The 24,044-nt window shown below is 35.1% G+C and overlaps 1 protein-coding gene across 3 annotated transcripts in view; it reads left to right on the forward strand.

The window, feature by feature from the left end:
- DOK6 (docking protein 6) overlaps nt 1-24,044 on the forward strand; it is a 224,224-nt gene that overhangs the window by 141,235 nt on the left and 58,945 nt on the right. For all 3 annotated transcript variants that reach the window (XM_039349036.1, XM_039349035.1, XM_039349037.1), the window contains exon 7: nt 7,114-7,231. In XM_039349036.1, coding sequence (XP_039204970.1) covers nt 7,114-7,231 — 118 coding nt within the window. The remainder of the gene's footprint in view (nt 1-7,113; nt 7,232-24,044) is intronic.

The following is a 24,044-nucleotide window of genomic DNA, read 5'->3' on the forward strand; positions in this document are numbered from 1 at the left end:
CAGAGCAGGGGGCACTCTGTTGTTAAGGTGATAAATAGCCAGCCATCTTATACTCTTCATAGGGTGACAATAAGCAAAAGACAGATCTCTGCCCTAAGGACCTTACAGCTTTAAAGGAACATTTAAATAAATACTCTGAAGAACCAAAAGAAGAGAATATAGAAAAAAACCCAGAATAAATTAACTAAAAAGAGGCAACTGTGAAAAGTTACATTAATGTATGTTTATTGGAGATTAAATCATGTACCATGTCAAACCCTGATGATGCATTAAGGCAAATATGGAATATTACTATACTGACCTTTAGCTTTCAAGGGCCTGCTTTTATCTTTCACTATTTAGACCAAAATCCTTTGTATAAATAAATGCTATGATTTCAATAGCAAGAAATGGTACTATTATGCAGGATGTATTTGTTTCTGAGGGAGAATTCTATTCATCTCAAGGTAAAATTCCCCCCACTGCTTCTTTTGAAGGAAAAAAAGCTTTTGCTTTTCTTTTGTAGTAAAAAGATGTTTTGATCTCAGATATCATTTAGGTGATATACTGTATGAGATCAAATAGCCCATATCCCATAGTAATGGAGCTTTTAAAACTTCAAGAGCAACTTTGGAGGTTGAAGTAGTTTTTCCTTATTTGAAGTGAAACTCGAAAGGCATCCATGAGCAACAGTACCGATGCTTGCAGACCTCTCAGTATAAGTTCCAAAAAGACTTGTGGATAGAGAGAGATTGTATATGAGTTGTGAACACACACAGAAAGACAGACAGACAGACAGAGATCTGGAACACTGCCATGAAATATACATAGTCCAGAATTATGTGCAACCCAGTAGACAAATAGATGTTTTTGTGATGCTCACAAATCTAGACTAAAGGGAAATAGATATAAGTCTTTGACTGTTGTTTCTGGTAATCAGCATTTAAAACATTTGCCTGTTATTCAAAAGGCAGTTACAAAATATTAATTCTTGTTGCTAAAGCTAATCCTCCATGATCCTGTGCAGTTCCTTTTTAAAACCACCCAAACTGGCTGCCTTTACCACAACTGCTGGTAGTGAATCCACAGTTCAACTATATTGTGAAAAATATATACTTCTCTTGATTCAGAATTTTTCACTATCCAATGTGAGCTGATTTGTGGAGGACTTCATTTTTCATATCTTCCCTAAGAGACAATTGCCCATTTATTTTTACTGTTTTTTTAACTAGTTACCAATCTATAAGAGCTGCTATTAGGAGAGGGAGTGTCAAATGTTTTTGAAAATCCATCTCTATAATATACTTTGGATCACTATATACTTGATAAGATTGAAAGGGATATATAGATATCTGTCTGTCTGTCTGTCTGTCTGTCTATCTATCTATCTATCTATCTATCTATCTATCTATCTATCTATCATCTATAATACATATTCATTATAAACCCCAAAAGTTGACTCGATGTAAATCTTGATTTTCACAAAATAGAACATGAAGTTAGGTCATGTGGATTAGGGAACAATAATTTTAATTCTAGAACCATGAAGGTAAGCCAATCAGCCAATGTATTGAAAACTGCATAAAGAAAAGATTTAGAGGAAAAATATGTTTTAAAGTCATAAGAAATCAACATGTAAACATGCTTTTTGTGACTGCATACAGTATGTCCGCACAAATATCCCCAGAACTGATGTCATCATTGAAGTAAAGAACAATCTGTTAGATTCACTTCAGCAGAATCTGTGAACAACAGGGAAAATATCCTACACAACAAAACTACTGAAACTGTGTCTTTACAAACTGAAAATTCAGCATTATAGCAATATCTGTATTGCACATGCATAGTGCATATTGTTCCAAATGGAAGTACAACAGAAGATAAAGGGATTATATTTTATCTCATTTATTTTTACCTTGCCTATAGCAAAAAAGAAGTAAAAAAAAATTACTGACATATCCCTAGTCCCAGTTGTTAGTAGCATGGATAGAATCTGTTGTGGGCTCAATTGGCTAATATTGTCATAATCTCTACGAATGAAGATTTTTCTTTTTAAATGAGCAAGCCAGTAACAGAATATTAGAATATCTGAAACATAAAATTAAACTTTTAGAAAGAGTATTTTATTCTGATCTTGGAATCCTCCTGTCCAGAGCATTCAATTTACTTTGGAGTAATTGTCTTTTGTAGCAGTTATTTATATGAAATCATAAATGAGGCTTTCTTCTGAAAAAAAATTGACCAAATGTAAATATACAATAATTCCAAATTTTGTTACCCTAATAGACTTCTCAAAATGTGCTTAACAGAATAGATAAGCGAAAACCAGCCCAATTCCTGAGTCAGCCAACTCTCCAGCGTTATTTCACAATATGGGTTTTCTATGCAGCATTTACTCTCAATTACCTCCTAGGCAAGGGAAATTTTTAAACAGAGTCCTAGATATTAGTGTTTAAACTAACATGGAATTGTTGGCTAAAAATAGATTCCTAGGTTGATTGGCTAAGAATAAAACGATTTTTCAAAACGAAAATTGAGTTGGACACAAATTTTAAGAAGCGCCTATTCTAGAGCAATATTTGAGTTGTTGGACTCTATGGTGAAATATGAGCACTTCTGCCATTTGCCAAATTATGAGAGAACCTCCATAAGCAGTACTCCAACCATTGGAAATATTTTTCATATTTTGTTCAAATGTCAATTATATGCCCCCATTAGTCTTAAATACTTATAATCCCTATTGGAAAGAACAGCCCAGTAGTATCCAGTTCACAGATAGTTATATTTCCTCCTGGGCGAAAATGTACATACTATATATAGAAGTGCTAAGTTTATAACTAAGGTAGTGGTTCTCTGAATCCTGGACACTGAATAAATTGGAGTACCCTGTAAGGGAGATTTGTTTAATACATATTATTTTATAAATATTTCCTCCTATTTCACTCCAGAAATAGACCATATGCTATATTTTATTGTTATTTTATTTTATTTTATTGATAAGGTCACAAGATTAATCAATAAATTACTACTACTTCTAAACATTGTTTAAATGAATGTCCTGTCTGCATGTATTGATCTATAGTATTTTTATATATTTTTAAATTAGGGTTGTAGGGCAGCATGATTGTGAGAAGCAGACAATACAGCCCATAAGTTCTTTTCAATCCCGTCCCCAATGTCCTTTAATCATTGTACAATAGCTGCAGTAGAAAGACCACATGAGAATTAATGCTGTTTTTCAGAATCATTACCTCCTAATGAGATTGCTGCTTGCAAACCCATGAACTTTACACAGAACACTGCCTTTTAGAGCTGCTTTAGTAAGCCAGTTTTTACTCAGCCTTACTCACAAATCCAGTCTGGCTTGGACAAAACCTACATATCACTTTTTTTTTCTTTTTAGTGAAAAGATGTCAGGGATTTCTTTCACAAATATGGGAACTGTAAACTTCAGTTGGAATTTTAGAAATAATCCTAGAAAAATAGATTCATCTAAAGTATATTGCAAGTTTTCTAATCGTTAACCAACAGTGAGAGAAGAACCTTACAATAATGGAAGGCGGGATCAATTTTTCATATCTTTCCATTTCTCTCTCCCTCCCTCCCTCTCCCTCCCTCCCTCTCTCCTCTCTCCTCTCTCTTTCTCCCCAGTGGATGGAGTTATGGACCAGCAGAGGCCTATTGGTAGTAGTAATAGCTTTCTCCTCTTTTGGTCCTTAATCAGAACTCCTTTTGTTCTTCCATAGAATCAAAAGCATGTTACCTCTGATCGTAAAGTAGTTTCCCAGCATGATGTTTGACTATCGATTCCCTTCTCCTTCATTAATTCTAAAACTAAGTTGGTGGCTATCACCATATTTTGAGGACACAAATAGCATTATTTTATTATGCACTATGTGAAATTGTACTGGCTTTTTAAGGATCTAAATCTGTTATCATTTAGCTTCATTTAAAGTGTTTATGTTGCAGAACATGTCTATGCTGCCAGTAAGCAGTGGACAAGAAAAAAAGGTTAACAATTGTGGAACATTAAAAAGCAAAATATATAGTGCAGTGGTACTAATCAAAAAGATAGGTATCAAAACATAACATCCACCTAATGTTGTATCTCAGAACTAGAGAAGGTTTTCATTTATTTGTGAAAACTCATTAGAGCAGAATTCAGGCCTCCTCTTGAAGATAGAGAGTAACTCCTAGAACAATCACTAAAGGTGTTAACGAACCATGATTTTTCTGAACTCCAGGAACTCCATCTTTCTTGGATTCATCATTAACTTGTTTTGGCCCATACCCAAAATCACCACTTCCAGATCCTAGGTCAGAATTTCTATAGTATATCCATTATGGCCCAAGGTATTGGTTATAATTGAGTATTATCAGCATATTGATAGTATCTTACAGCAAAACAAAACAATGGATAATGTCTCTCTCATTGATTTCATATAGATATTACACAGCAGTAGGGAAAGAGAGAAGTTCCTTGAAGATAGGCTCCAGCATGAATCCAAAAGCTCAGAAGACAAAATTTCTGGTCCCGATGACTGACCAGATTGGATCCTGAAGCAGGGAAAGAATTAAGCCCTGAGATATTCATATTGGAGAGATCATGGGTTTGATACTCATCTCCCATTACTATCAATTGAGTCTATTTGCTGTGGTAGGAGCATGACCACTGTAATTTGGTATCCCTACCTTTCAAAATCCATATATTGTAGTCAATGGGTATCGAAAGCTGATGAGATATTAGTTAGTTTTAGCAGGGATTCACTCCTATTTTCTAGTTCCTGATGTAGTTCATGTACCAGATCTATGCAGAGGTCTGAATCCATGCTGAAGAGGATTCCTATATTATATCATCCTCTGAAGCTGATTTCTCATCACCTTTTCCAAAACTCCCCCAGAAAGGAAATGTTTGTATTGGGTAAAAGTTGTCAAGATAAAGCTTCTTCAGAAGACAGTGCATTACCACCTCTTTCAGGATTGATGGCACTGCATCCTTTCTGAAAGAAATTCATAACCTCTTGACTCCAGCTATTCATAGTCCTCTTAGTCACCAAAAGTAGCTAGGAAAAGCATAGATCTCAACATCAAGTGGCACAGCTCACACTATAAAGAACCTTTTCTACTAATTGCACAAGCTGTCTATTAGAAAATATTGCCCCACTTTCCTTCTTAATTGATCACTGTAGTTTCTGCACCATGTACCTTTTACTCACCTTCATCTTTAGTCACTTGTTCATTTGATTAACCTGCTCCTTGTTATTTGTTATGAACAAACCTGTCAACTAAAATCTATCTGCCCACTATTTCAGCAAGACAATAAATATATAGAGAAATGGCATAGATCACCATTTATCTTAGGAGCTAGTTATATGAAAGACACTGTTCCTAGTACATCACATACCCTTTGCTTTGAGCAGATAGGTAGTTTATAGTGTTATGGAGAACCCTATATTCAAATTCCCATCTCTTGAACAATATCTGCAATTTTGCTCCTTTGCAACTATTAAGGCAGCTAGATGTATAGATAGTTATTGATTCTACTTCTTGGGTTTAAAAAAAAACCATTACATTCCTGAACAGGTTTGAAAGTAACCATGAGTGGAAGTGCATATTGTCTTTTGTTTGCCTGCCAGATTTCCTCTTGAAATGCAACTACAGTAACAAGTATACTGCTACAAAGTGGAAGTGCAATTATTATTATTATGGTTCATCACACAGTCAGCCAGATGTTTAGACTGGATTTGGCACTTTTATCCACCTATCCTAAGGATCTGACAGGCAGATGTTTGATGGTATTAAAGATATCATCATTGTTCCATGTAAATTTGCCTTTTGCATTCGACTGATGATAATTTTGTCAGTGCTCAAATGTTGCAATCCCCAATATTTTGGGATTGCACTCAAGGTGCCTATTACTATTGGTACTACCTTCGCTTTCTTTTGCCATAGTTGTGCTATTTCTATTCGCTAATCTTTTATTTTTTTTATTTTCTCGAGTTCTTTCTCTTCTATTCTGCTATCACCGGTACTGCCATATCCACTATCCAGACTTTTTTGTCTTTCTTATGTTTAAATTCTAAAATCCCAGAGCACTTTAGCTGCTTCATTTCTATTACTTTGTCCATTGGGATAGTCCCACCAGTTTTTGCTTGTAGGCAAGTGGTGTTTCTTGTGGATATTTCAATGCACCATTATTGCTCCTTTTTCACATCATTGTTTGTCATCGGTCTGTGTGATCGTCTTACAGCAGCCAACTTAGATGACTCTTCAGCTTTTTTTTAGAGGCAGCATTTGCTTTCTTTTGCTCTCTTCTCAATCCTTGCTTTGTGTGCACTTGTTCTTAAGGCTTGGTTTCATTCTCAATTAGCCTTCATGGTGTACTAATCTCAGGGCATCTTATTCATTGTCCTTCAGATAGTCTTCCACTGTTTTTCCTTCTTCCTTTTCAACTGTTTGGGGTACTTGCAACATTCCTCACCCATCGTGCTCCTTGATGAGTAGAGTCCATCAACACTGCTATGTGGAGGAAGGACAGGATTCATTGTGATTACTTTTCTGGTCTTCCTGTGGAAGGCTTTTAGTTCTGCTTGACTCCAATTCGCTATTCCAACTATGTATTTAATAACTGGATTTGCCCAGATATTAATTGCTTTATATTTCCTCTGCTGAGTTTGGACTGAAGGAGATGATGATGATGATGATGATGATGATATTCTGCCTTTTTTATATATTTTGAACAATTCAAGGCAGAAAATATATCTAATATTCTTGCCTTCTATTTTCCTCACAATAACAACAAAGTGAGATAGGTTGGGCTGAGACACTGTGACTGGCTCAAACTTACTAACCAGCTTCTCATGCCTAAGGAAGGCCTAGAACTCACAGCCTCTGGCTTTCTAGGCCAGGACCTTAAGCACTATACAAACTGGCTTTTTTGATAATTTAAGGAACAATATGTTGATTTGTAGGTTTTCATCAAACTTTTGCCAGCATTAGTGGACACAATAAAATATAATTGATTGTGAGTTAAAATACATCAGCTTAACAAATTGATTGTGATAATGTTATCTTGAAACATATATGACAGATTACTCTGAAACATGCTATGGTGTATTTTTTTTATCTTTGCAGCTTCAGACCAGTTTGTCCGAACCAATGACGTTACCTAAGTCGATCTCACTTCCTCGTAGTGCATACTGGCATCACATCACTCGGCAGAACAGCATGGGAGAAATATATAGTTTACAAGGTAAGGTAAGATGCTTGAACCATTAGGTTTCCCTCATAATTTGCTTTCATCTACACTGATGATTTTCTTACCATTTAAATTACTAAGGCAGATAGAAGGATGGATGGGCGGGCAGGCAGGCAGGCAGGCAGACATATTGAGTCTTGGCAACTAATGTGGAAGGGTTATATGGAATTTATCAGAGGAAGCTATTTGCTACTAGAAAAGATTTAATTTTGTTTACACTGGCATATTCTACACAGAATGTGGGATATTTGCCACCATAGATAAATAGATAATTACTCAAAGCACTTTGTCAAATATGGGGGGAAAAAGGTAAAAGTGTTTTGTGTACAAAATATACTCTTATGGTTCTACCCCATGCAAACTGCATTTTCATTGGACTTTTCCTCTAATTTATATTGAAATCATGACTGGAGTAAAGGACTAAAAAAATAGTCACCCTAAACTTCCCCAGATTTGTTTGGAACTTGGTGGATAAAAGATGGCTACTAGCAAATTATTTTTCTGTAAATGTACACCACAGATAAGGCAATGTTTTATTGTGACAAAGAAAAAATCCCAGTTATCAAAAACATCCAGAAAATGATGGGGTTTATTTTTGAAAAATGATAGAAATAAAGGCACATATGCAGCTTCTTTTATATGTGTCTTCATTCACCCAAGCCAGATAGAGGTCAAAATTATAGGTTGGACTGGACATAGGTCCAGTTTAATTACCAAAATTATTATCATTTTATCCCTATATATGCTCTCCTCCAGTCTTCTGGTTACTTTGTTGTCTTTTGCCTTTATCATCTTATGGGTTTACTATCTGAGCAGTTCACTGAACCACACACATGTGTAATTATTAACTTACCAACTTTGGCATAATAAAAATTATTAAAGTTAATAACACCTCCCAACAATATACTTCTGGTATAGTTTTCATGGTATATTAATAAGTGGGAGTATGATTGTGTATAGAAATCAAAGTACAGAGATTGAGAGTTAATATGCTGTTAATCCTCAGCTGAGATGGCTTTTTGCTGATGTCTTTCTTGTAGAAAAAAAATGAAATTATAATGTTACGAGAGTGATGGACTGTCAGAAACAATGTCTTTAGATCAGATTATTTTCCTGTACAGCACTGTACAGCCTTAAATCATCAGGGACATTTATAATTTGATGAAATAAAAACATACCATGAAGAATTAAATGCTGCTACTACTCCAAGATTATTTTTGGTGACTTGTGTTTCTTAAATACAGTTTTGTTTAAAGTAATCGAAAAATAGAGCTGAGTAGAATCAAGTGCTCCTTCAGTGTCACTTCTTTATTCTTAAGATAAAAAGATGGAGACATTTTGAGAATTTGTGGAGGTACGTATATATGTATGTATATTCTCCTTTTCTGCCTGTAACACACAGGTCAACAAACAATAAAAAGGGTCAAAAGAGACAAAATGCTTGCTACAATGTATTTATTGCCCTTATTGTTCATGATCCTTGATATTGTTGGCTGAGATTTTTTTTCATGATTATTAATATGGCTGCATACATTTCAATAGTGACTCCAAAAATGTATTGGGCCTATAATAAGTTCAACATCTCTGCTATTTATTAAAGCAGTCCATCGATTTTTTTTTATTCTTTTGTGTGTGTGTGAGGAAAAAGTTAGCTGCTGCTTTAAGAACCATGTTAAATATCTAATCCAATCATAAGATTTCATCAGGCTCCCATAAAAGCCTAAAAAAGTTGGGCAGTTTTAGTGAATGACAGATGCTATATTCATATTCATATGAAGTCTGAAGAATTTCCAAATCACGTTGAATTGTGGGCATCCTTACTTCTTATTTGTATTTTTCTCATTTGTTAACTTGGACATTTTCTAGGTAAGAATGGATTAAAATGTCTTAAAGAGGGTTTTTTTATTGACAATGTCATGGTTTATGCACTATTTCCTGTTATTACTACAATGATATGCATACCTTTGAATATATGTTTATATAATCTCTTTGGAAAAACCAGGAATCTGGTTTAGAAAATAACAAAACCTACAGACTGTATTGCCTAAGAGAGTATTTAACTGTTTTTGATTAAGCTAGAACAATGTGAAGTAAGGAAAATAAGAAATGAAATGCTTAGTTCGCTTAAAAATACTTCTATTCTTAAATTAACATCAGCAGGTGGGCAGCTCTTGAAAATACTGCAAAAGACAAATGCATGTATATAGTGCAGCATGTGGTTTTATGTCTTAAAGGCAAGTAATAAAGCAAAACAAAAATTTTTCTTTGAAACAGACTTCAAGTAAACACAATATGTGCATGTTGAAATCGTGTTATACTCCATTTTCTTTCTACTCTACCTATGCTACATTTTTTTCAGTAAAAAAAATAATTTAGTGGAAGAAAAATTCCCTTATTCCAGATTTGAAAATTAGTCAGGGTGATTTATTGAAACTGCAGACTCATTTAATACCAATTCCTACTGAAAATCTTACTCTTATCTTACATATCTTACTCTTTGGTAGATATGTATCTGATTGATATGAGGGTAAACGGTATCAAGATGAACATAATTAAGACTGAAATTCTTAGCATAGGACAGTGAATAAAAATATCATTAAAAACATTGAAAAAATAATGGACTAAATGTTGTTTACTTATGTCCAAATCAAATATTTTATTGTTTCCACTATCAATTATACAATGAAGAGAGGGGTTCTTCTGCAAGAAAATGTTAAAGCAATCTTATTTTATTGGAACTATGATCCATTTTTTGCCTGCATTGATATTAGAACCAATCTATATCTCTTATCTTTCTAAACCATAACCATAACCAAATTTACTTGAAAAGTATATCCTTGGGGTTTTAAGTTATCTTTCAATAATATACTATTTAGATATTTTTTCTAGAAATATAATGAATAAAGTCAATAGAATTAATAAATTCATATAACTAATTAAATAACTGTTGCATTTAGCTCTTTTCTTTGTTCATTTCCTTTTCATGTTTAATTTTTGGTTATATATTCTTGGTAACTAACATTTTAAAAAAGAGACCAATATTAATGTATAGCCTTTCTGTTTTCTTAAATAGCTAGTTTTCATAATGTAAAAACATATTCATTATGTTGTAGAAGATAAAAGTATTGAGAGAAGAACTGAACACAAAAGTGCTTTTCTGAGACACAGAAAAATAAATGACTGAAAACTATGCTAATGTTTCAGGAGGGTTATTCTAGAATCATTATGGGAACTTAGTTTAATAGTGTACATTAAAAACAAAATTGACAGTTTCTGTGAACACAAGAAAAATATAATCTAATTTAGCTTTTTGAAATAACATTTTTAAAATTTTGTAATTAAAATAGTATTATAGAGCTTAATTATAGTTTTTCATTATTCCATTTATAGTTATAGAATGGAGACTTTGAAATACTAGATGCAGAAAATGATATAAGTTGAAATCCACAACATTTTGTTCAATTTCTATAAAATATATTTATTAAGAGGTACTTAGTAAATGTATTTTATGACAAATGGATCAGTTTTATAGATCAACAACTCAATTTTTTTCCTTAGAAGATAGGAAGAACAATGTTTCTGCTGAAGCCTAAAGTACAAGTCATAAATGAGTAATCCAGCCACATAGGCAATGGGACATAAAATTAGTTTTGTTTTTCCCTCTTGTAAAACTCCTCTCCAACATGACAAAGGTGGCAGAATTTCATAATTAATGATTCACGTATTGCATTAAACTATAATATTATTTACTTGTTTTGGCCTTAATACATTGCCTGAATCAATACAAAATGTTTATACAGTTTCTAAATAATTTATAAGTCATGTATAGCCATTAATAGATTAGCAGGATATGTAAATTTATCCTACTATCTCTTTTCAACAAATCTTGCTTAAGAAAATTGGCTTAACTATTTTATTCTAATATATCAGGGAAATGTTAACATGGGGAAAGGAACATCAACAGTCCTTATAGATTTCTTCTGATTTTCATCTATGTAATATTTATACCTTTGTGCAGTCAAATAATTATGGGCACTGACACCATTTTTTTTTTGCTCCTGCATATTTGGAAATTGGAAATTCATAATTTATTTAATGTATAACCCCATCTTTTAATTAAAAAAATCTTCTCCGACCAGTTGACAAGTATAAAATACAAACAACATAACTAAAATAAAATGTTAAAAGTCAACTCACAATTTCAAAGTTGTTGACACCAAAAGTTGCAGTCTAGGTTTTAAGGAATGAAATAAATCAACACATAACTATGATAGGCAGTTAGCAAATGGCACTTATCTATCTATCTGACTGTCTGTCTATCTATCTATCTATCTATTTTAGAAAATTTATATAGTTGCCTACTCACAGTGACTCTCATTAAACAAGACACACTGGGTAACATTAACAACTGGGACCACTAGAAATAATCCATTAAATGCAGATACAACTCTTAAGCCTGGTTGTTACAAAACATCAAGAAGAAAAAAATCTTAAAATAATTCTCAAATATATAGCAGATGCAGTTATTTGAGGGAAGTTATATTATGGTATTCTTGGCAGCTGACAATTCATAAAACTCTTTCCAAATCCTATCCAGTATATTCACTAAAAACCCAGATGATAGCAGTAATTAACAACTCAACTGAAATAATTAATCTAAGAGATAGTGGAAAAATTCTGAAATGCAAGTACTCCTCACCTAGTGACTGCAATTGGAACTGGCAATTCAGTTGCTAAGCAATGTGCTTGTAAAGTGAACTATCATATAACCATGTCCAACTTACAATATCAATTCCAGCTCTGATTTTAAGGCCTGGTGTCACATATGGTTGTTAAGCATGAGGTCAAATGACTGCAACTTGCAACTTTCTGCCAGCTTCCTGGTTGGCTTTCCTTGTCACAGGCTGGCTGTGAAGATCTCAATAATGATCATGGGACCCTGAGACTTGTAAGTGCTCATCAGTTACCAAATGTATAAATTATGATTACATGACTGTGGGGATGCTGTGACAACTGCAAGTTTGAGTACCACTCATAAATTTCCTTTTTTCAGTGCTATTGTCATTTTGGTTGCTGAATGAGTAACCACAATGAGTAAGTGAGGACTACCGTGTTGCTGCTATCTTAGTACTGATAGAAGAGAATATTTGTAGTTCAGTATTGGATGGTGGGGCTCTTCCTGCTCTCTTATATATTTCTTGTCTTATATATTAGAACTGTTATATTGACATTGTTCATTAAGAGCCGAGGTGGCACAGCAGTTAGAGTGCAGTACTGCAGGCCACTTTAGCTGACTGTGTTCAGCAGGTCAGCGGTTCAAATCTCACCAGCTCAAGGTTGACTCAGCCTTCCATCCTTCCGAGGTAGGTAAAATGAGGACCCAGATTGTTGGGGGCAATGTAAATATATATATATATATACATTGCTTACTGGTGTACACTGCTTAGAGAGTGCTTGCACTTAAAGCGATATATAAGTCTCATAAATAAATAAATAAATAAATAAATAAATAAATAAAATCTGAAATAAATAAACAGGAAAAATTGTAAAACTATAATCTGGAAATTATGTGCATGATTCTTATAGGTGTTTTCAAATGGTCTTCAGACTTTTTTAAAGTTTTGCTTTAGTTTTTAATGGTACTTATCATTGTTCAGTACTTAAGATAATATTATTGTTCTAGCTATTAATTTATTGCTGTACATTTAAAAAGTAATTAGGAAAAATACTTCTAATATTTTATCAATACTCATTTTACCACTGAAGAAGAAAAAAGACAATAATTATTTCATTCAAATGCAAAATCCAGAGTTTAGAAGCAAAATAAATTGTATTGCACAACTTTACAAAAAAAATCATATGCAGAACATTAAAATAATTTTCTCAGTCATTCTACTCAGCTGTTGTTGTTATTTTAAATTAATCCTGCAGGCATTTCCTTTGTGCCTGTATAATTATCTGCAAATTAAAGTATGTTAAAGGAATTGCTGGGGCATTCATCATTTTGGCATATCTACAGTTACATTCTTATTTAAATAACTCTCCTAAGTGTGATCTTTCATCTCACTATGACCTGAAAAAATGAAAAGAATATAAAATATATTGCATTATGGCTTTGTTTAGACAGCAAGATGAGCCACAGCTTACCATGATGGTAATAAACTAGAGTGAACCTCTGGGCCCATCGAGGTGGCCACTTTAAAGCGGGCAAAAAAAATAGAGTGGCATACATTGTGCTGCCTTCGGTAGTGATCCATATTGTGCCACAGTACCAAGGCTGGCAAGTGATGTTGATCTGATTGTTTCAATGTAGGATAAATTTTAAAAATGTGATCAGTGAATTTCCCTGACTTTCCCCCCCCCCACCAATCATTAACCAGCAAAAAAAAAGCAGCCATCAATAGTTACATTTACATGTATTGGGACAAGGATAGGCAAATATAGGAAGATGCTTAGAATAGCATGTTTTGGTCCCTCTCAAGTTGCCCAAGTAACAGGATTCATATGTTCAAATGCTTCTTGCCTATGTCATGTCATATCCAGCTTTCTTCTGAAAGTGTGCTAAACTATGTACAAAAATAACCTTGTTGACAGGTCATAGGCTGAAAGGTCACAGGCTGAAATGGGAAGGAGTAAGCAATAATAGCCGGTGCTGTAAGGGAGTAGCAATGCTGTTGGGCAGCCATAGCCAACAGCATCCAGATATAGTAGCAATTATTTTATAAGCACCTAATATAATTTACTATGTTTTGTTAGATAATTAATACAGTATGCAGTCGATATATACAATGGAATAATAATTACAGTCAGAATAACAAAATAACTGAGTTGGAAGGGACTTTGGAGGTCTTTTAGTCCAACCCCCTGCTCAGGCAGGAAACCTTATACAGTACCATTTCAAATAAATGGCTGTCCAGTCTCTTCTTAAAAACTTCCAGTTTTGGAGCATTCACAGCTTCTGGAGGCAGGTTGTTCCACTGATTAATTTTTCTAACTGTCAGGAAATTTCTCCTTAGTTCTAGGTTGCTTCTCTCCTTGATTAGTTTCCATCCGTTCTTCTTGTCCTGCCTTCAGGTGCTTTGGATAATAGCTTGACTCCCTTTTCTTTGCCGCAGTCCCTGAGACATCATAACAATGGTATCATGTCACCCCTGGTCCTTCTTTTCATTAAACTAGACATGCCCAACTCCAGCAATCATTCTTTATATGTTTTAGACTCCAGTCCCCTAATCATCTTTGTTCCTCTTCTCAATACTCTTTCTAGAGTCTCAACATCTTTTTTACATCGTAGCGATATATAACTGATATATATATATCTGTCAATATAAAGGTAAAGGCAAAATGGGTAGGTAGAAGTTAGCCAAACTGGCATAGGAATAGCCATGTAATAAAACCTTTGAAGAATATGCCCTGTAAAACTTGTGCTATGTTAACTGAGGCCAAATCACACTAGGCAAAATTCAGCTCGCCTTTCCTGTTCAAATCAGCATTCTGTTCAGAATAGAACTAGTAGTCTCTCAAGAGAGCATTACAGTTAGTCCTCACTTAATGACTGTTCACTTAGTGACTGCTCAAAGGTACAATGGCCCTCTCCAGAGCTGCTTATGACTCTTTTTGAAGTTTTGACAGTTGTATCTCCCCACAATCATGTGGTTGCATTTTGGGTGCTTGATAACCAGTTTGTATTTATAGCCATTTGCAGCATCACACAGTCACATGACTACAACTTTAGGCATTTGTTGCCCCTTTTCCAGCATTTACTTCCAATTTCTGGCAAAAGACTCTCATTCAGGAAAACAGACTCATTTGACTATCGTGGTATTTGCTTAACAACCACAGAATTTGCTTAACAACTACCCCAAAAAAGGTCCTAAAATCAAGCATAGTCACAATTTAAACAGCCTATGATCATAATTCTAAGCTCAATTACAACTGTAAGTCAAGCACTACCTGTAAAGCCACAGTTGAAAAAAACTTTTCCAGGACTCTTTCAAATACACAGTAAATTTATGTATATAAGGAGCTTGCATGAGACTAACAACCACTTTGGAAAGTACTGTTCCAAAATTGTGCAAAACTTTTAGCTAGGGTGACCAACTTTTTTACAATGAAAAGGAGGACACAAATAAATTGAAGAAAAAAATATCGTAAAAGCTGGCTTGGCCCATGGAGGGTCAACCGCCCGCTGCACCCCTGTCAGCACCACTGCCCCGCCATGTAGAGCGGGCCCTGCAGCTCTCAGAGCACCAGCCATGCCAGCTCTGGCCTTGGGGGGCAGCCCGCCATCAACACACCCCGCCTGCAGCCATCCCGCCAGCACCACCGCCCACCCTGCGCAGCCCCATGTAGAGAGGGCCCTGCGGCTCCCACAGCATGGGGGGCAGCTGACCGCTGCCGCTCCTCACACCTTCCACCCACAGCACCCCCGCCGCTCCTGCTTCTTGCGCCTGCAGCCATTATTGCCCTAGCAGAGCCGAAGAGCAAGAGAAACTTACCACTCCAGTCTCCTCCGGGTATCTTCGGAACTAACTAGGAGATGGTGTAGTTGGGTAGCAGGGAGGGCTGCTAAGTTCCTGCCTTTGCTGCAGACAACTTGCATGGGCAAAGTTTGTCAGCTGGGTGTTTTGGCACGCTCAGCAGCAATTCCTATTAGCTTTCGAAAGCCAATAGGGGGAGTAGTACAGCTCATGAAAAGTTGAAAAAAAACCATCAAAAAAGGTGCCGGAACGCCGTTCTGAGCGTTCTATGAGGAAAAAAAGGCCTGCAGATTAGTCTTCAACTATCGAAAAGGAGGACATGTAGGAGGACACTTTTCAAGGGAGGACAGAACTTACAAAAGGAGAACTGTCCTCCCTAAAGGAGGACGGTTAGTCACCTTATTTTAGCTATCTAGAAATATATCTAACATTTCTGTAGCAAAAAATGGTTACGAAAGAGTAAGGTCCAGTGAATGGAACAGAAGAGACTCAACCATTGTAGTCTAAAGTAGATAATGTCAGCCACAATGTCAATTTAGCATCCTAAACTGTGATCGTGGCAGAAAGTATGTTAGAGAATAGAGAAAACTGGAATAGTTATTTTTCTTTAAACTGCCTAAAACGGGCAATAACATCCATTCCTTCTGTCATTCATTCATTTGCAATTCTTACATTCCATAGATGCTAGAATGTTGTGTTGCTTTTCTGCATTTGCTTTAATAAAGAACCTTATTGGGGAGGGAGTGAAAAAAATAGAAAACAAACTTACTGAAAACCCTGTGGAAATTGTAGAGAACATAGTCCTATTCTCAAAAGCATCTCACAGCATGACATTGTCCTAAATCTTTGTTTGCTACCATCCCCCCTATATATATACCATTATCTCTCTGAAAATATTTTTTTCAGTGTTGTAGCACTTAGTTTACCAGTGCTAATAGCCAACTAAAAATAAAAATTATTCCTTCCCTATTATAGCTTTAGCAAAAATGTCTTGATCTTTTACAGTCATGCATGTCTGCACATACATTCTGTTAAAAGAGAGGCTACAGCTTCCATATAATAAATAGGATCTCCAAATGGGCTATTAACATGTTTTTAAGTGGTATTTCATACACTTTAGTACAGAGGATTTTTCAAAAGCATAAAGCAAAAAGAAACAAAAGATTCATTTATCCCCCTGATTGCCAGAAAGAGTTTTTTGACAAGTTACACTCTACCTTTCTCTTCCTCCAAACTCTCTTTTGACTGTTTTTGTAGCTTTGCAATCTACTTTTCCTTTTAAAAATAATTATCTGTTTTGTATGATTTGACTGGTTTGGGGAAAGAACAGCTTGCTATACACTATGAAATTATACACCAGTATCCAAAGGAGAAGATATGTACGTGAGAGACAGCACCTAGTAATTCTCAAAGTTTACTTCACTCTTGAAACATTCATTCAGAGAGATCAGTGTGTCATATCACTGTTGTTATTCTCTTGCTATACAAATGGAGCCCTTTTTTCTTTATTGAGAAATGTGCAACTTCAGTATTAGTGACTGTGAGTGGCAAAGTGACTATGGATGGGGGGAGGGGCTTCTCTGTATCTGGGGAGTTTATCATCTTTGGTCTTGGACGGAGTTGCACTGACCCGGTCCTGGGGGGATCCTCCTGGACTCATGGCATCTGCTTTAGGAAAAGGATCTGCTAGGGGGACCTTTGCTCAACTTCATGTTGTGCCTCAGTTGCGCTCCTTCCGGGACCAGGAAGCCCTTTTTTCAATCACTCATGCTCTGGTCATCTCTCATATGGACTACTGCAATGTGTTCTACATGGGACTATCCTTGAAGAGTATTCAGAAGCTGCAGCTGGTAAAGAATGCAGCCCTGTGAGAATCTTACATGCCCTGAGGGCTACTCATGTAACATCTTTGTTGTGTGAGCTTCTTTGGATGCCAGTGTGCTTTGGGCCCAATTTAAGCCTTTTATGGCATGGGATCTTTAAAGCCCTTCACGAAATGGGACAAGGCTACCTATCTTGTCCCATCCCACCAGTCAGGTAGGAAGGATATGATGCAAACCTCATTGGTTAAGAATTTCAACTGGTGGGATCTAAGAAGAGAGCTTTTTCTGCCATTGACCGTGCCCTATAGAACATTTTGCACCCAGAGGTGAGGCTACCTCCCATTCTTCTGGCCTTCTGAAATAACATGAAGATCTGGCTCTGCCAACTGGCATGGGAATCTAACAGTGGTATGCAGTCTTGATGGTAGTTAGCAGTTAGAAGGCATTATCTTTTTAATTATTTTTAACTGTTTCTTAGCTATGTGTTTTTATATGTTTTTATGGTTTTTATCTATAAACTGCCCAGAGTCACTCTGACAGTGAGATGGACAGGACATAAATTTATGTGCTTCCTGACCTGAATATTCAGAGAGAAAAAGAATTAGATTCAAACTCTGAAATATATAAAATGCAAGTAGCTCTGATGGAGCTTTGTTAATACACAAAACTTAGTTTGTGTTTCAGAATAAAGGGGAATAATGGCTGGGAAGAAAGTAACCTTGGGAAATTCTAATAAAAGGTTAATTGTTTTATGTACCCATAAAACAGGTTATGATCAATTACTTTGTACTGCATACTTTCCTTGTTATTCAGAGAAATCTATAGAATGCACATATGTATAGAAATTAATGTAGAACATGAAAATATATATGAGTGATATTTTCCAAAGTCCTTAATGTGTTTAATAAGTGTGATAAAGTGTGCGTTTTGCTTGTACTATAATTTAAAATAATTTTAAAATTTATTCATTGTGTCCCCCTTTTTTGCCATAGAAAGTAGAGGTTTTTGCAAACTCGCCATAGTTTTCACAAAGATCTTGCTATCTTCCCTTTGTCACTTTTGCAAGAATTTTTATTCTTAGTCCTACCTGCACAAATATACACCAGGAATCTAGAAATATCATTAATTCTATTGTTTATCATCCCTGCTATAAAGATAAATTCTAAGTTTTCAAGTTGGAGAAGAGAGAAAGCAAAGTTTGCCTAATAAAGTCAATGGCAACTTTTTTTCAGTAGACGATGAGGCTATATTCATTTTGAATCAGTATTTCAGCAGAGAAATGAACCTCTGCCCGTATCTCTTAATTTTGCCTTTTAAAATTTCGAGTGCACAATGCATCCAATGTATGTGCTGATTCCTTTTTGGATTGTTTTATTTTCCTACAGTCATTTACGTTACCTCACAAAGACTTTTGTATTACTTCAAGAATAGAATAGAATAGAATAGAATAGAATAGAATAGAATAGAATAGAATAGAATAGAATAGAATAGAATAGAATTAGAACTTCAACTACAACTACAACTACAACCTTGGAGATCTTCTAGTCCAGCCCCCTACTAAAGCAGGAGAACTTATACCATTTCAGATAAGTGACTGTCTAGTCTCTTCTTAAAAACCTCCAGTGATGAAGCACCCACGATTTCTGAAGGCAAGCTGTTCACTGGTTAACCGTCCTCAATGTTAGGAAGTTTCTCCTTAATTCCAGGTTGCTTCTCTCTTTAAATTTAAATTTCAAATTCACTGGCACTTTTATGCATGATTGGTGCCATTTTGGCTACATATGTTTAATGTTTAGTAAATCACTGCAAATGGCCATAAATGTGGGCTGGTTGCCGAGTGCCCGAAATACTGGGGGGAGGGGCACAACAGTCAAAATTTTGGAACCAATAAGTACCTTTGGGTGTTAACTCTGTAAGGTTGCTAGACAATCAGTTATATATCGGGGGTTATCTGTAAATTATCATTTTAAATGATTATATTCTGTTACTTTTTCACATGTTTGTGTGTTCTAACAGAACAAACATACGGAAAATGGTTGGTATTGATTGTGTTTGTTATATGGTGTCTTTAAAATTTTAGAAAATTCCTTGGGACCTTCACAGTCAACAATTGATCTACTATATTTAAGCAATGGCATTAGAAGGTTTAATATTGGTTTCCTTCTACTTAGCCATTCTATTCCAAACATTCCTTTTTTAGTTCTTTGTAATACTTCACTTTATATACTTCATCTTCACCATCTTGAAATACTAAAATTGGTATGAGAGTAAGTAACATTCCCCAAAGTGTTTTAAGATTATAGCTAGTCATCAAGATTTTTTAGAGTTCAGTCATAAATGTTGCCTAAATATTGTGCTGGCTTCTTGAAGCAAGTTGATTATAGTTCTCAAGGGCTGAATAGCAAACTGCTTAGAAAAAATGGTAGTCAAATTTTGCTCAAGATAATTTATCATGAATGCTAAAGGGACATATTAAGGTTCATCAGATGGAGCCAATAGTTAAGAGATAATCTGCTCAATAGAGCATCTTGTGTATCTATAGAATGGTCTCCATAGGATCACTTTACAAGACTTAAAAGACTTCATTCTTTATTGTTATATATTGTTATTTGCAAGTTCTGATAAATAGCAACAAAAATGCAAAAAAAAAGCAAATGTGTTTCTTCTCCCAAAAGCTGTATATTGAGTAGTACACAATGGGGAAAAACTCCTATAATTTGGCGGTAAACTTCAAAGTATGTAATATTTTGGAATAAGACAGAATAAACTAGAAACAGTTTTTCTAAAAGAGTACTTTTTCATCTTTTGCCCCATGGGTAGGGAACTATGTCCCTTTTATGACTTTTATGAGCTATGCTGGCTCAGGAATTCTGGGAGTTGAAGTTCACAAGTCATAAAGGGGCCACAGTTCCCACCTCTGGATTAGACTAACATCCAAATGTCATAAAACAGTAATTCATACAATATCTGTTTAATAAAGCGGCAACATATTTCTTATTGTTCACAGCATCTGTACACCTCACAAGATACCCATATAACCTGGTGTTTGCCAAGGCCACATCTGACTTTGACCTATCTTGAAGAATTAGGTAGTCATAGTAAATCAGGCATCATCTGCTGAACTATTGCTTTCCTGTCACAAATACTTTACATTTAGACTGTTCTCACAGACCTTTATATGATTCCAGAGACTTGGAGAAGCTTAGCCTCTGAATGTTCAGCAAAACAAGAAAGCTGATTTGGAAGACAGTAGTGATTAAATGAAAGGAATGCAGAAGCACAAATAGAGAAATAGGACAAAAATTGCTTTTTAATTCAAATTAGGCAAATATTAGAAATTTACTTATTTGTTTTTCCATTTAGATTTTTGCCATACTTGACTTATGACTGGTTGCTTTGAGACCATTTGAAGTTCTGACAGACCTTCCAAAGGGTACTTATGACCCAGGCTCAAAGTTCTGACAGCCACACACATATACACACATACATGGTTGCATAATCACATTTTTAGCCTTGGCAACTGGCCATTTGCAGTGTCTCACAGTCACATGACCATCATTTATGACTCTTTTTTTTTGCTAAAAGCAACATTTACTTCCAGTTTCTGGCAAAAAAAAAAAAACCCTCCCATTGCAGACAAAGAATTCACTTAATGAGCATTTTTTAATTCCTATTTTACTGTGTGAATTAAATCTCTCTCTTCCTTTCAAAAGACTTCAGAATGTTTACATTGTTTTTACGTAGATTGCTCCCATTGTCTGAATTTTTTCCCATGATTATAAATGTATTTTTAATATAGAACTGTATCGATTTCTGACATACAAGTTTTCTCTTTCGTCCATCCCAAACACAAAAATAAATCAAGCAGTTATTAATATAACATTTCTTTGTTGGCATGACTTTAAAAATGGTATTATCAAGAAGTTCTTTAAATCACTGGCACAATACCTAAATGGGTCTTCCAAGTATCTACAGTTCTTTTTTTTCCTGTTGCAAAAAAAGCTTTCTGTTCTGTTCAGTGTATTTCTGAATATATTTTTATGGATTTTTGAGCTTTATTGCTGCAAGTTAATCCTTAGAGTGCTGCTGTTCCTTTATTCTGTGACATATAAGACCATTGCTTGGCTGCCTGTCCACACATCTGTTCACAAATACCCCATGGAACAAATACCAGATGATCCCTTTCTTGGGAATTAATCAAAACAAAGGAAGTCAAGGGAATGAAGATTGCACAGTTTATTAGGATACACTAATAAACTTTAACAACATGGGGTATTACTGGAAGTCAGTTTTTGTGATAATTCATTAATTAAGTGAGAACCTTTCTTCTTGTTTTGCCACTAGCCAAATTATCTCATTTGGTGGATTAGCTTGTCTAAATTATTACAAAATATATTCTGCTTCAAAGCTGAACAGCACTATCCTGTGGTTGACTATAACATTTCCTCTTATAATTAGATATTTTTGATATGATAGAACTACTTTAATAGTAGAAAGTACTTTTAATGAATAAATGTTTTTAACTATAAATGAACGCTAGGCTTCATAGTTTTCTATTGAACTGTAATAATACAGTAAAATTCAATGACTATATAAAGAAAACATTAAACAGAACAGGCTTATATAGTGCTTTGTATTCAAAAGAAAAAGATGCTTTAGAGTGCATGGGTATGGCACATTAAGAAGTGCATTGCAATGCACTCAAAACAATCTGTGCCTAGATTCATTTTACTACCTCTGCAGTTGAAGTGGGATTCCAGGGGGAAAAATTGTAGATGACTTGACAGACACAATTATGAACATGTTTTTTTCTTCAAGCGAAATGATGCTCATTTCTAACACAAATAAAGTTGCCACTGTATCATAAATTGATGTATTTCTATTAATAGACAATTGCATTACATTAACATCTGCATTGTTTCTGATTTGTTAAAATAAATGTTTCTCCCTCGGTACAGTTTCAGAATGGTAACCATAGACCTCAACAGGACAAGGAATCTCTCAGAATCAAAAGCCATTTCTTTCACTTAGGCAGAAAGAATGTAAGTTCCAGATACTATGCAGTATGTTTCAGGTAGTGTTCTTGAAACTATAGATTCAGCCAGCTGTTTCTTGCCCCCACTGCATGGTGATATATTTTTATTATAGTTGCCTGAAGATCTTTATTATAAATAAATTTGAGTGTCATAATCACATTATCAGGCAGCACATTTTTTGCACCTTCTCTTGAATATGACACCATTTGAAACCATACAGATCTCACACTGTACAGAATGCATAACATTTCATAACCAAAATGAAAGAAATATAAGCCAGTGTATAAGCACTGTCTTTGCATCTTGTCTGTAATGAAATTTCCCTGCAATTTCCACCAGTTGGATCTAATCTCTTCCTTTTGGAGCCCTGCTCCATTTTCTTTATGACAGCCTCTGAAATACTGTACATGAAGACAGTTTTCCTTTCTTCTTTTGATCTCTTCTCTAGATACTTATGTTTGTTATCTCACAGCAAATATAGAGATATTCAAAAGAAAAAACTGCAGCGTAATGTAACATAGAGTAAACTACTTTTATTGATCTGAGTCAGCAGGCAACTAAGTTACACACACAGCTGCTGCTATTTATCTCTATTCAAGTAAAATATTTTATGTACAAGTAAACCTTAATTCAAAGTTCTTCAATAGACTCACAACCAGACAACAGTAAATGACTCAATGCATATTATACTATGTGTTATTTTATTGTATGGAATATAATGTTTTGAAAAGTAAATCCCGGCACCTAACTATTCAGTTTTGTATGTGTAATCTGGAGACAGAGAGAAAATCAGTGTTTCTGCACCTGGTTATTTTATCTCGTCTTGGAAGCTAAGCAGGGAAAAGCCTGGTTATTGTTTGGATGATAACTACCAGGGAATACCAAGAGTGTTGTCTAGACCAGTGTTTCCCAAACTTGACAATTTTAAGGCATGTGGACTTCAACTCCCAGAATTCCACAGCCAGCGTTGCTGGCTGTGGAATTCTGGGAGTTGAAGTCCTCATGCCTTAAAATTGTCAAGTTTGGGAAACACTGGTCTAGACCAGTAATTGGTGAAATGTCCCTGAATAAGGCAGTGATAAATCTCTTGTTAGCCCTTCATCATAAGAAGCACAATAATGAATAGGTTACATTAAAAGAAACTTTCAAGACTGGAAGTATTTCTCCCTTCCTTTCTTTGTAATCTCCAAAGAACTAGGTAGGGTATCTTCTAAAACATTTCCCATGTAACCTCTCCTTCTGTGGACTGAAATATCTTTCACATACCAGTTATTCAGTCTGTGGCTTTCCCTCCTGTTTCTCAAGGCCATTCTTACATATCATTCTGTGTTATAGACAAGAAAATTGCATAGACATTTCTTTGAAGACACCATTCACCACTTTACTGGGAGGAAGCAGAAGTAGTAATGAATAAATATAAATAAATGCAATTACCCATATTTTGTTTTGCAATGTGCAACTGTATTTTTCC

The sequence above is a fragment of the Crotalus tigris genome, unplaced genomic scaffold (assembly GCF_016545835.1).
Source record: "Crotalus tigris isolate CLP2741 ecotype Arizona unplaced genomic scaffold, ASM1654583v1 scf7180000018219.524809, whole genome shotgun sequence".
NCBI classification, from domain to species: domain Eukaryota; kingdom Metazoa; phylum Chordata; class Lepidosauria; order Squamata; family Viperidae; genus Crotalus; species Crotalus tigris.